The 13796-nt window shown below is 45.6% G+C and overlaps 1 protein-coding gene across 1 annotated transcript in view; it reads left to right on the top strand.

The window, feature by feature from the left end:
* Positions 1-2310: 2310 nt before the first annotated feature.
* Positions 2311-13796, top strand: part of LOC121616192 (anosmin-1) — a 41367-nt gene continuing 29881 nt past the window's right edge. The window contains exons 1-2 of the mRNA XM_041950885.1: positions 2311-2555; positions 8509-8556. Coding sequence (XP_041806819.1) covers positions 2364-2555; positions 8509-8556 — 240 coding nt within the window. The 5' untranslated portion in view covers positions 2311-2363. The remainder of the gene's footprint in view (positions 2556-8508; positions 8557-13796) is intronic.

Raw genomic sequence — 13796 nt, 5'->3', positions numbered from 1 at the left:
TCTGATTTAACAATTGGAAGAGGCCTTTCCCAGTCAATGAAAGCATGGCGTCGGAGGGATGCGTGTCCCACAGGCTGCAGGAGACATGAGGACCGCACACAGACAGCGTGTTTCCTTCGCCGCACACTATAAAACCCCCCACCACACATGGCTGTAATAAGCCAACAAATTAAGCCATTATACTGTTTTTAAGGTACACAGACATCCGCGTTTAAATGTTTTAAGAGTAGCAAGGGATCTCTCACCCCAAGTTACATTGTACGTCTGAGACCACCAGGGAAAGGAACGCCGATCCATCTTATCATTAGAGAGCTGTGAGATGATTTGCATGATGCACAACAGCGCTTTCACGTAGCTGGAACAGGCCATTTCTCTTGTTCCAGCGGTCTGCTTACTCTCACCCAGCAGGATGTTGTGTATTCGTGACTGACATGGGAATACGTGTCTGATGGGAATTGTTACTTTGATTTCTTGAGCCCCCCCCCCCATCGTAGAAATGGCGTATGCTGTTCAGGATGTGCTAATATGGGCACATTACCATTTCAGCGGAGGGGCAAGGGTCAATCTGTTTGGCACAATCTGGAGCCGGCTCCCGGCAAGATGGCGACTTCAGCCAAATCTAATGATGGTGTGTGTGTGTGAGTGAGTGTGTGTGTGTGTGTGAGTGTGTTCACTCCCACTCTGCACACAGTTTAAGAGCAACACCTATAAAAGTTCATTATGCTGCTGCTGTAATGGGGTTCAGGGAAGTACTCCATGAGCTGACAAAAGCAGGAGTGTCTTGTAAACCCCTCGAGGGAACTTTCTAATTAAATACTGACTCTTTAATTCCAATAAATAGCGAGGATTTCAAACTTTTCCTACATGTCATATTTTCTCCATACCTGAGGCTATGAAACGATGCCAGAAGTTGGGAGTCCATCATGAGGAATTTAGGAAGGATGGTTTTAATAGTTTTCCAAGTAGAATTGTTTTTCCAAGCTACTGTTAAACTGGGAGGTGAGAGCTAAAGGAAAGGGCTTCCCTGGGATGCTGGCAAGCTCCACCAAGGCCATATGTGAGAGTTTGATACAGAAAAGCTGGCTTCTCCACATTTCTGATGAATTGTGTCATCGGTAAATGGCCGTAGGTCTAACCCTCCTGCTCATATTTGGACAGGTGTGTACTTGGCCTCCCATTGTACATGATGTTTGGGTATATTGTTGGGGGCATTTTGGTAAGACAAAAGCTGGTAGAGTACCAAATAATGGATGAATAAATGAAAGGAAGGAAGCAAATAAAATAAATTAATGAATACCTACTTTCTTTTTTATATGTGTCTATAATGCACCTCAACTAAAACTTGAAAATGCAATTTTTGTATTAAAGGGACACTCATCAATTTTACACACAAAGGTATATTTACCTGTCAGGAGGAGTCCTACTCTGCCTCTGGAGGAAGCTGACCCTGATGACATCATGAGGGGTTATCCCTGATTGGAATTTTAGATCAGAAAGCTACAAACTGGTCATATGGAGTGGCCATTTGGGAGGCAGGGGTGCCAGTTAAAGATGCCATCATGTTGCATTGTGGGAAATGTAGGATCTCCATACCGTAGTGGGCTAAAGATGAGGACATCTTGGCCTCTGCTGCTTTGATTCTGACCACTCTTCCTTCCTTTAATCTGCCTCTTATGAGTTCCCCAACTTCGCGGATGTGAAATACTGCATCGCTGCAGTACCTCTTTAACCGTGTTGCAGCATCATTTACTTGTAATGCAGTCTTTTCCCCCCCAGATAAAGAATATAATCAGATTGGTTGTAGACGTGTAGGTATGACACAAACACAACAACTATTTGAAACAATATTAATACGCAATATTAAGTAATAATAAGTCTAAGAAAAGAGACTAAACTGAGTAACGCTGGATAATGTGCCCTGTAATGAAAGACTGCACATTAAAAGTGCAAACTGTGTACTGCACAGCGAGGTGCTGGAGTGATGTTATGCAGATTAAAATGTAATTAACATAATAATCACTTGTCTGTTTCTATTTATACTCTACCGCAGCTCGTTCCGGTTCAAGTTAGGATCGCAATGCAAATTCTGATGACAGACGCTGATTTCCATTCATCCACCGTTTTCCGCCTGCGCTCTGAACAACCTGCTCGCGCTGTGCGAGCAGCGTGCGGGACTATGCAGCAGTCTACCTGCTTCGACGCTCCTCGCGCCTGTCAGTCACCGCGCGCTCGTCCAATCGCAGGGCGCGTGAGCCCGTGACTCCTCCCCAGTGTATAATTGAAGTTTCTTTAGTTTCTCCGGCGGAGCCCGCACGCAGTATTGTCCGATCCGTGGAGGGATTAAAATACACGGCCGCGGGACCATGTTTTCCAGGAGCCTGAGCGCGTGTGTGACCCTGTGCGTGTGGATTACCGCGTTAATGGGCCCGGGAAGTGTGTGCGCGAGGAAGCAGGACGACTCTTTCTTCACTGCCAGTATTTACCGAGCAAGATGCGCCTCGAGATGCCTCAGTCTGCACATCACTCGCATCTCCGCTTTCTTCAAGCACTCTCAGGTACGAGCATGCGGCCGCGCACACTCGCCAAACTTCTGCCGAGGCGTCGGGAAATCCGACATTAACGCGCCGCGGCGGTGTTTAATGAATGAGCGTGTGCCAGTCGAGCCTTTCCCACATGAGTCCAACCTGTTTCTGTCGAGCCCGCGGTGAGCGGACGGTAGCAGGTCACCGATGGTGCTGAAACACTTTCTCAGTTCTGTCTTCTGTCAGGATTTGTCACTGAGGAAATGAGACCTTCCTCGACGGGACAGCGTCGCCAAAACAGGAGCACCAGTTGCAGATATAAGCATCTGCATGAGGGTTTGAGTTGCTTGCAAAGTTGCCACAAAGCCTCCAGCAGCCCACATCAGTGGTCGTCTGAGTGTGTAGAGTGGGACCCCTAAAAATCTAATGAACACATTGCAGTGTTTTTAATACTGAGGCATGGTGGGCGCATGTCAGTGCAGCCAGTTCCTATTTAATACTTTATATTTGCTGGAAAATGAGAATCCTGTTAGTACAAATGTGATGGACTGAACTCCTGTTGTGACTCTATATACTGTTTTTTTCCCTGCTGCCCACTTATTTTAAAGGCATCTGTACTCCACTGCCTCATATATTCATTTAGGTGGGGTTTTACACTCGTGTCCCCATGAGGCACGCTGCTGGGATGCAGAGCTTGTTTGAAGCTGCTATAAATTAGCTGTGTTCTCTGGCTGGTTTGGTGTGCGGTGTCAGAAGTTGTTTTTCACCCTCCACCGGACACACTGTTCTCTCCCGGGACTCTTGAGAAAAGGACCGGTCACTGATCCCTCTCCCCTCTGCTCCTTTTCACCAGCTATCTATCTGGTGACTGCCTTTTGTACTCGCTTATTTTGCATTAGCAAGGCTTGTCTCTCTCAAGGTGCATTAATGAATCTCTGATTGTCAGGAAACAGTGTGGAGTAAGGTAAATTTGTAATTAGGCAGTGAATCAACAGAGTGCGCTGCTTGTTTCTTTGTCACCAATTAACTTTACTTTGAAAGCACTTATTGATCCAGTGTGGCGGCTCTCGATGGGACACTGCGGTTAATTTTATTAAAGGAGAGTATACACCTGGGGTGAACGATGAATGTGGGCAACTGGAATTAACATCCTCCAAAGGACGCAGATTGAAAACAGTGTTTCTTAATTCACAACTTGCCAAAGTGGTGTTTGGGATTTGTTTTGAGAAGACTTCAAAGGTTTATCGCTGCCCCAGGTTGCAAAGTTTGGGAATTAAATTAGTCACCAGCTGACTGAGAAGTCAAATAAGTGATGGAAGTCTCACCTCTAATGAACAGCTAATAGTCTATATAATTGACTGCAGAGCCTCAGAGTCTGAGGCAGCCTTATTCAATGAGGGGAAAATGAGAGGGGAGGTATTTGTCTAAAGAGAGGGGCATTTTTGTGGTTAGAGATAAGCAAGGTTGCTGGAGCAAGCTTGCTGGTCTAAGAATAGAAGGCAATTGTTGATAATCTGCAAGCACTGTCTTATGCACTGTGTTCTCAACAGTCCTTTCATGTGAAAATGGGGGGTCTGGTCAGCTGCAAAAACATATGGCTCCCCCCACCACCACCCCTCCCCGCCCTCTACCCCCTGGCCCTGCCAATAAATGCCAGCATCGCACCTCATAGGCATGCGGAGGATACACGCCGGGCTACCAACGCCGCTCCGCCGAGGTCACCTTCCTGCTAAATGCTGGCGCCTAATTGGGCTAAATGTGATAAGCTCTAATGTGCAGTTGCCACAACACCGGAGCACGCTCAGTCAGCACAGCCTACAGGTGGATCTGCTTCCTCTGGCAGATCTCATTACAGCGACGGGCCCCGGCAGGCAGCTCGGAGCTCCACTCCAGTGATTGAGACGACAGACCTCTCAGTTCAACTCGGACATCCTTCAGGGGTCATTTAATACTTGATAGGAAAACCAAGACACCCAACACTTTCCATTTTAATGGAAATGAAACGCCTGGGCTGTGTGTCAAAGCGGTGACTTTTGCCTACTGTTTCTCAATCTTTTACTATGTCTACTCAATGTCTAGTAATCTGTATGGACCACTACTTATTTTGGTTATGGTGCAAGAGACAATTTGTCTTCCTAACACGTTCTGCAGCTGGAATTTAAAAACTCTGTTTTTCATATCAGCTTTTAATATGATCATTCTGCGAATACTGGAATGATACTTGGAGAATTTAGCACTTGCAGATGTTATGAACACCCACGCGGCTTTCCTTTTTATGTGGCTGAATCATAGGACGAATCAGAGACTTTGTTTTAATTGCGGCAATTATGAATTAGTGTGAAATGGAAACAAGCATGGAGTTGTGGAGTTGGGAAACCCATGGGTCGTCCATTGCTTGTCAGATTTATAGCAACTGTAGATTTATTGATGTAATAGTATTTCCAAATACAGATTTATTGACATTTTACTCTACATTTGGGGAACTTGTCACCCCGGTACAATAGACAGAGGGGAACACCCAACCATAAATATTAGCCTCGGACACTTTAAAATATTAAGAGCGAGCTGGGAGCCCTGTGCAATAATGTATTCTGAAAGCATCAGCCTTGTAGTGGATTATTTATGTGGGGACCTGTGAAGCCAAAAACAAGGTGTGTCCATGAGGTCTTGTTATTACATTCAAAGCAATAAAAATCGAACATTTTAAACTCAGTCATTCATTTCTAATGTGCTGCGCAGTAAAGTCTAAGCATCTTACTTGAGAGATTTGTGTTTTAAGCGAAGGGAAGGAAAAACATTGGAAAGTAGTTTTTCCGTGTCCCCTTGTTTTTGCCTTTGATATTAAATAACGTGCGGTGGAATCAAACCTCAGCCAGTGCTCGTCTCATGTGTGGAGTTTTTCATTAGCGAAGACAGCGGATGAATAGGGGTCTATGTAGCTTGGCCTCACCTCTCTGTAAATGCTTTTAAACCATGACAGTCCTGTCTGTAAATCTCCGGCGCTGCTACACCCCGAGCTACCTCATTTGACAAATAGCCCTCATTCCTAAAGTGGAGACAACTTTGCGCCAGTGTTGTTTGAGATTTCTGAAACACCCTTTTATGTTAACATTGGATGTGCGCTGAACACATTAGCTCACTTTCAGAGCCCCTGTCAAATAATTCATATAAAGTGAATAATTGATGAGCAGAATGACCACAGCCCTCACACCCACTCAAGTCCAAGCCTAAATCTTGAAGCCCTTTATTTTAGTGCTGCATATGTGCCCTTAAGGATCAGTTATTTTGGTGTTGCCTGAGGCCGTCAAAGGACACACAGAGACACCGGTCTGTCCTTTGAAGTCCTGTCTCCTGTTAACTGGGCCAGAAATGTACAAGGTCTCATAAACCCAGCTGTATTTTCAAGTAGTTCAATGCTGGAACACATGCAGGCAAGATTGAATACAATTCAAAAGCAGTTCGTCATTGAAAACTCTCATCCATTTAATCCAAATCAGAGGCTGGTAGGAAACAAAGGATTTCCATTTTCTAAAGGTGGAATGCTGCCCTCACAGATAAAAGGGGTTTTGTCCATGTTCGCCTCAGTTGTCTAGACAATACAACACGCCCCTGGCCACCTGCTCCGACTCCTCAGATGACAGCAGCCATCGTGTACCTCTGTGATATATTCTGTGTTCGAATGACGCCAGCGCCACTAACAAAGCAGCGAGTTCACCTTAGCCACACATTCGTAGACCACTGTCTGGTCTCCTCTCCTTGACCCCGGCAACTCCGGAAGATATCTGGAAAGCATTCGCTCACTGGAGTCCTTGACAGTCCTCAGCACTGCATAATGTTCAGACTGCAGAGGAATGTCGTGGTGAGTCAGAGGGATGAAGTCCTGACCTATAATTATTCCCCCGTTGGTCCCTGACATGGTGGGGTCAGGCCTGGACAGCTGGGGCAACATCCTGCTGAGCTTCTCTGCTACAGGGATGCTGTCACACAGCAAAATTAGCTCCTCTGTGGATCCGACCCTGTCTCCGTTGATGGATAGGCGAAGAAAGGTGTCAAAAACAGGATTGATGATTTAGGACATGGTCTAGAGTTGTGACAATCTGTATAAATTGTCCCGGTGCATCGACTGCCAGTGTAAATGTCAAGGTTTTATTTACAGCGCGCTACCAGGAGGTTTGGCTTGGTTGGTTTGATCATTTTTTATAAGTTAGCGGACTCCGCAAGGATTTTAATCATTTGATATGGTACAAAATGATGTACCAGTGAGGAATAATTCATATTTCAATCAACATTCGACCAAAAAGATTAAAAGTGCTGTATTAGAGCGCAGAAAACTTGCTGATGCAGCCCAAACTCCTCAGCCAAGTTAGCACTCATTTCCACTTCATTGGGTAACAAAATCAAGCAACTATTCAGAGTCTCCTTGGTGCTCGGACTCATGTATTTTTCATCCTTATCTGCAGTTTTTTGTTGAAGAGATTCTCCTAAGACATGACCATACAATCATGGATTCCTTTGAAGCCATTTGACCATTATCCTTGACACTAAAAGCACAGCACTTACTGGTACTGGATGTCAAATTAAACCCTTTAATGATAAGTTCTCTCCTAAGGTCTCATGGGAAATTTCTTCTGGATTACATTGTGGGAAAAGGCTTTGAACTTGACATTGAACTTAAGCAGACTTTTTTTTTTTGCCTTCAGACCCCTAAAGTTTGGCTGTGTCCTACAGTTTCGTTGCTTTCATTAAGAAGTGCAGGGAACTTCCAGAAGTGAAGCTCAGATCCAGGACATCAACCAGGATGGATTCCATGAATGAAACTCGGAGCCTCCATTGAGAATATTTGCGTTGTGTAGTGTGGAAAACAAGAGCAACAAGAGGCAGTAGGCCTTAAAGCGGCTAAAAACCATGTGCATTGTAACAAATGTCGCTTGTGGTGATGAACCTGCAGAGGATATTTTAGCATCATTCGCCTAATTGGTTTTACGACATGCAAATCAACGGTTTTGCTTCACTCTCGTAGCGATGTTTTGAAGCATGGTACACAAATATTCTTAGTGAAAAAGCTCCAAGTAAGGACTGTATCCACCAAACAGCAGACAAGGAGAGTTAGCGGTTAGCTGGTGAACAAAGTGGAGCGTTTAGCAGATAAAGAGCCAAGCATTTCCCCAAAAACTGCTAAAAGACGACTGAATATTGGACTTACATTCGTCGAGTGGCCAGAAACTCGACTCCAAGCTCATGCTAATGCTGCCCTGTGTCTGCCAGATGTGTAAATAAGCAACTGTTTAAAACATTGGCCTTTTCTTATACACATCACGTTCAAACGTTTCCTCCCTTTCATGTTGACCAACTGGTCTTTTATTCTGAAGCACTAGCCTTGCACTTGCCATCCAAGCACAATTATGTTTGCAGAGGATGACAGCATAATTCTCCGCCCTAATGGAATTCAGGAAATGACCACTTGCACAAGCCATTTACCCCCACTGGTCCTTCGCTCCACACCGCTTATATTTAAAAGTAGAGGGTTTATAAATGCACGCCGCTATTAGGACCAAATGTTGGCCTCGTTGGAGCGCAGAAGGTGGCACTTCCACAGCAATTAGAGGAAATTGGCAGTATCTGCAGTCTACGCAGGAGTGCTGACATCAGCTCCCACCTCAGCGGCCTTGGGGACGTCTGTTGAGAGATCAAACAGACCCTGAGGTCACCACGCTCTGCTGAAACTGACCAGAGGTTTGGCCTGGCCCCGGTGCAGGCGACCTCACTTTCCTGCTAAAGCTGCATGCACGCAAAGCTGACTCAAAGTCTGCCTTTGAAATTTTTCTACTGTTTGCATTATTATTACTCACACAGGCGATGATTTCAGGGAAGTGGCATTAAGATGTAATGCGATAGGAGAGGAGAGGGTCAAAGCTGCATATTCATTTGATGATTATTGGACATTTTCAGCAACATCTCTGATGATATTTTTCCTTCTCTTTCACAGAATAATGGATCCTTGGTGTGGTGCCAGAATCACAAGCAGTGCTCCAAGGTAGTGTGGTTTCGCTTCTTTCATGAATGAGAGGCATGCCGCATATACGCCTCATTATCAGAGGATAATACAACATAAAGTGCACGAGTCACGACAGGACTAGTTTTGTCATGCCTGCAGGAAGGGAGCCTTCGAGCGCTGTTGACATAGTCTGTCATGAAAAAAAACCTCTTTTCTCTTCAGCTAGTCCTGCTTTCATTGATACTCCTTTTCAATGAGATCCAGTGAAATACATTGACATAAGATTTGAAGAGGTTAAATGCCTGTCGATTTATAAAGGCAAAGCGTGATTGTTTTTCCCACTCTTGCCATTTGGAATTTCAGTCGGATGCGTTACGGTACGTCTCCCGCAGGGCTTGTTTGTGTTTTGTGCCCTGTCCCAAAGAGGGTTGATACAAAGCTGGTGTTGACAGGCTCCTCGGAAAAAGATGGCGCTGACATACTCTATCAGACTCTCCTGGAGCTGTTGACAAGGCCCTCGGAGACGTGCTGTATAGGCTGTAGACAGAGAACGCTATGGGGCTGAAATAATAAGGATGATACGCTAGCGGAGGCCGGTCCAAGCAGAAATCTAAACAATGCTTTCTGTTGCCGTCCAAGGCTCTCATCTCCACACACACAGTCTGTGAAACCAGGATTTATTGCTGGTAGCCCATGAGGACTCAAAATAGGACACAGGCAGCACATATTTATTGTCTAAATAAAATACAGGAGGTATGTTATTGTTCAGGTGATGACAAATTACATATAGGCCCTGCATGTATTTATTGTTTTTTCCACCGTCCTCAGACTTTGTTGTGCTTATAGAGGAATGCATACTGAGAGTTGGGGCAAATCACTGCAGTGACTGTGATTCAATGGAAATTCAGGAAAATGCAGAGTGGTTGCTTCTTTTTTTTCCCCCTCATGCTTGCTTAACACGGCCTTACGTTTGGTGTACATATTAATCACAATCAGTGTTTAGTATCAGCTGCCCAAATGAGCCTTTGTGTTTGATTTTCTAAATTCCTTTTTTGAATTTCAAATTGTTTCCGTGGTAATTTGCATTTGCCTGGGATACAGCGGAGCTATTGTGCTCTGTGCTTTCTATTGCATCTGCACATGTATAGGCTATTTTCCCCTCCCCGAATTAGCAGATGCTTACGACACATTCTGCCACATCACTCAGCGTGTCTTAATCTGTGTGGAAATTTCAAGCTGTTACATTACTGTGTGTTGATTCTAATTGCTAAGTTTTATTATGGAACTCTGTGCTGTAATTTAAGCATCTCGAAGCACAGCACAGTCAGTTTAAGTTTGTCCGATTGTCCCTAAAACGAAACGTGTGACAAAAAATGTCCCTTACGTTATTTCAAACCTTCTGTGACAAGTTTAAAGTGACTGTGTAGGCACTTAAGAAGGCAAACCTCCCTTGTTTTCACCATAATGCTGTGAAACTTGTTTCTCTCCTTTCCACTGTGATGGCCAACATTGGCTCTTGGCACCAGTCATTCCCCAGTCATTCGGCAGAGCTTTCTGTTTGAAAAAGGCTTTTGCTGGCTGTGAGTCCAGGCACAGCATACTGTTTTCATAATCAACCAGCTAACATTGCTGAAACTCTGCAAATGTCCAAAAACTCTCTGGTGGACCTCTCGAGCTCCGTGCTGTAACAAGCATGTCAGTTAGCACTTCTTTATCCTACTTGTAGGCTGTAAATAAGTGAGACTGGATTTGATGTAAGCCCACTAAAAATAATGATGTGCTTGTGTTACTGCTGTATTACTGCATGGCTCTGCTGCTCTCCTTGTCCAAACAATTTCAAGGGCTCTCTGAATTTAATTAATTTAATTGTGCCCTAGGCTTTGGTTCAGCCATTCAGGCTGCGGGCCAGGGGACCTCGCTGAAGTTTAATTTGCGGCCAGAAGTCAATATTTTGGTAGCAAACATCACCGCACTTCACATCCACATCAATGAGTCGAGTGCGCACTCAGCGCCCGTGTGTAGTGTGTCAAAACACGGAGCTATTGTGGCCACTCTAACAATTGTACCAAATGGGCCCATGCTGTACAGTGGTTCCCTGTGAATAGCTCTACAGCCGCTGATTAGCCTCTTCACTTCATGAACAGCGCACACTCAAACAGAGAGACAAAGGCAGTGGCTCCCGGGGAGTGCGTTAGGGCAGAAGGTTTGTCCACCCAGGGCTCTGTTAAAGAGCAGCAGAGGGCTCCCTGCCTGTGAGGGAAATGCGAAAAAGGGCCGCCTAATAATTTAGACAAAGATGCTCTGACCCCGTCCATCTGTCTGCGTTTTAGGAAATCAAAGCCTCCTGTTTCCATTCGTGATGAGAAAGTCATTGCGGTCATCTCGTATGCGGTGTCCAGAGTCTGCCCCCGCTCTCAGTGTCCCCATTGTCATGGTAATTAACCTGCTTGCCCCGCTCTTCAGAGCACGGCGAGGTGGCATTTGGAGAGCCGGGGAGTCATTATCATGCCATAACGCTGGGACCGGCAGACCAACTCTATTCAGCAGGAGGGGGGGCAGGAGAACAGGACAGCGGCGGCATTTTCTATAAGCCATTGTCATTTTGCCTCTCTACTGTTAGAGCTCGAGCCCCCACTCGAATAGTTTGGATGCGTTCCCTGGAAGTTAAAAAAAAAACTCCAGGGTGTTCTCTTTTCCTGCCGGTGCAAAGAAAATAGAGTTTGTGCGTGCGCATGGGAGAGGGCGCAGAAGAAGCCAAGAAGCTTTCCACATTCAGAGCAGGGCTGATATTAGCAGGGTTCGCTCTCCCCCATGGGTGTGATCCAGGCTCCAAATCAAATGCTGGGATTGACTTGAGGCAGCTAAATGCCGGTCTGCAACAAAGCGGTGCGCTTCATTACTCAAACTCCTCTCAGGGAAGGAAGAGAAGAAAGGACATGTGCATCATGCCTGGATAAGTTGGCCTGTGGTGTGTCCTTGGAACGTGTCCATCGCTTATACTTCCCGAGGATGAAAGTGTAACACTTTTCTTGCGTAAATGCTGAATATCCTGAACAGGAGGGAATTGAAACTTTAACGCGTCTTTAATATGACATCTTTCAGCAGGGTGATGTTGATTTCTCGAAGCCAGCCAGGTCCCCGCCCTTTTTATTTATCCAGAGTTTCCAGAGGGAAAAGCTTGAGTGAGTAACGCTGCCTGGTCCCCATTTGACGGCAATGAGTCGTGCATGTCTGTCTTGCAGATGCCTCACATGTCCCAGGTGGCTCTTTTCCTACCAATCACACCCAGAGCCGCACATATTAGCGCAAGACTGAGAAGCGTTTGCTCTTTTGTATGACGTGCGCCCTCGTCTTCGCGTGTTTGAAGCTTTGAAGCGCTTTGCCTGAATAACAATCGCTGGAATGCTACTATGTCTCATTCAGAAGTGTCTTTCAAAGCCCCCACCTCCCGTACCAACCCCCACATTTTCTCACGCCAGAATAAGTGGTCAAACTTCCCTTTAGTTCCTCTCTCCTCAGGGTCAGGCGCACCTATAAATATTGAATCCGAAGCGCAGCCTCATTCTTCGGTCTTTCTGGGCAAACGCGGCTTTCGCTTGAAGCTCTGAGGGTGTGTCGGTGCAGTTTACAAGTCTTTTGTGCGGCCATCTCTTCTCTGGCGGTAGGTAGTATATTTTTGAGGCGCGCTGAAAAGACGTGATGGAGTGGGCTGCCGGTTGTGCAGGTTTACGGCTGGGCATGGCTCGGATTGTTAGGCGCTTAGACAGACTTCAAAGCACCTTTTGGTCATGTTGAGGCCAGACGCTGCTCTCACCTCCCTGTGTTAGCCCCATTACCAGCACCAACACCTCAAAGTGAGCTGCACTAGAAATCAATCTCTCAAGTGGGCAGCATGTCTGGACGGTCTGTCGGCAGACAGAAACGCTCCTCGCCAGCCTGACTTAATTGATTTTCTAATTTCATATATATATATATATCTGGAAGAATTCTGAGGTTGTGTAAATAGACATCTCTTCCTCTTGTGTTCTGTATCGTTGGAGGCGGTGTGAGTGTTTGTGTGTGTGTGGGTGGCAGAGGAGTGTGAAGCGGGGCTGGTCAGTCCCAGCAGGAAGGACCTGATCTGGACATGGTTGTTAAGTTTCATTGGCTAAAGGGGGGGTCGCTTCATTGGCTGCTATCTGTGGAGCTCATTATTCACATGGTGGGTGGCACAGAATGAAAACCCCCCACAGCAAAAAAAAAAAAAAAAAAAAAAAAAGGTGGCCATAGGAGAGGAAGCGAAGAGGCTGTGAAGCTGCAGTTTAGTCTTCCTCAGCAGTGAAAGCTCACATCTAAAGCCGCTGTCTGTTCAGTATGCGAGTGATGAACACTCCAGGAAATCCTTCATCTCACCTCCTCATACCGGCCTGTGTTTTTATTGATCCCACGGAGCACGGGCGCCTTTTAAATAGCAGCGATTTATTTCCGGAGATAATCAACCTTTCGCAGATAGCCTGATTTCGCATGTTCTCCCTGTCAGAAGGGATTTTATTCTCTTGAAGGATTAATGTAATCAAAGCTGCTGTGAAATCCTCTTTTAGCAATAATGACCAGTCACGCTGAGACAATCTGCCGTCACCCAAGTGTTTATTCTCATTCTGAGGACGGATCGGTTGAATATCGTAGATGAAAGCGCACCTTTCACGTTGACTTTCCCTCCCGAGCTCACGTGCCGAGAGGTGCCAAAGCAGGAAATGATCCTGCGGCTTTGTTCCGCGTGTAGGCCAACATGTCGTTACCCAAGTAATCGCGCCAACAGTCACATTGACGAAAGGGAAGATTAGAATGTAAGAATCTTAAAGCTGATGTACTTAGTAGACGCGGGCTTATCAATTTATCCCAGCTCCACTCAAAGCTGCTGCACCCTGCAGATAAATCCCAAAGATCTTGTGAGACAGTTTCAGGATGATGGAGAAGCAGAATGTGTGTCAGAGACTCGCTGATCGACAGCTCTGTTAACCATTGACTTGGAGGTGATAACTCCAGCAGAGTAATTTATACATAAGATTTCCAGACTGCTCATGAATCAGAGATTAAGAAAACTGCCTTTTCCTGGTTCTTTTGTTTGTTTTCTACATCGATATAAATCAAACATTTCCACTTAGCTCCCCCAGATGTGCCATGTCTTTGTTCTCAGCTATAGAAATACAATGAAAGAGAGATCAATCATCACTCCAAGCAGACAGAGCGCATTATATGACTGTTACTGGGCTGCACATTATGTCTCAATCTGTACGTGC

This window comes from Chelmon rostratus, chromosome 13 (assembly GCF_017976325.1).
Source record: "Chelmon rostratus isolate fCheRos1 chromosome 13, fCheRos1.pri, whole genome shotgun sequence".
Lineage (NCBI taxonomy): Eukaryota > Metazoa > Chordata > Actinopteri > Chaetodontiformes > Chaetodontidae > Chelmon > Chelmon rostratus.
This window is presented reverse-complemented; position numbering and strand designations above follow the sequence as displayed.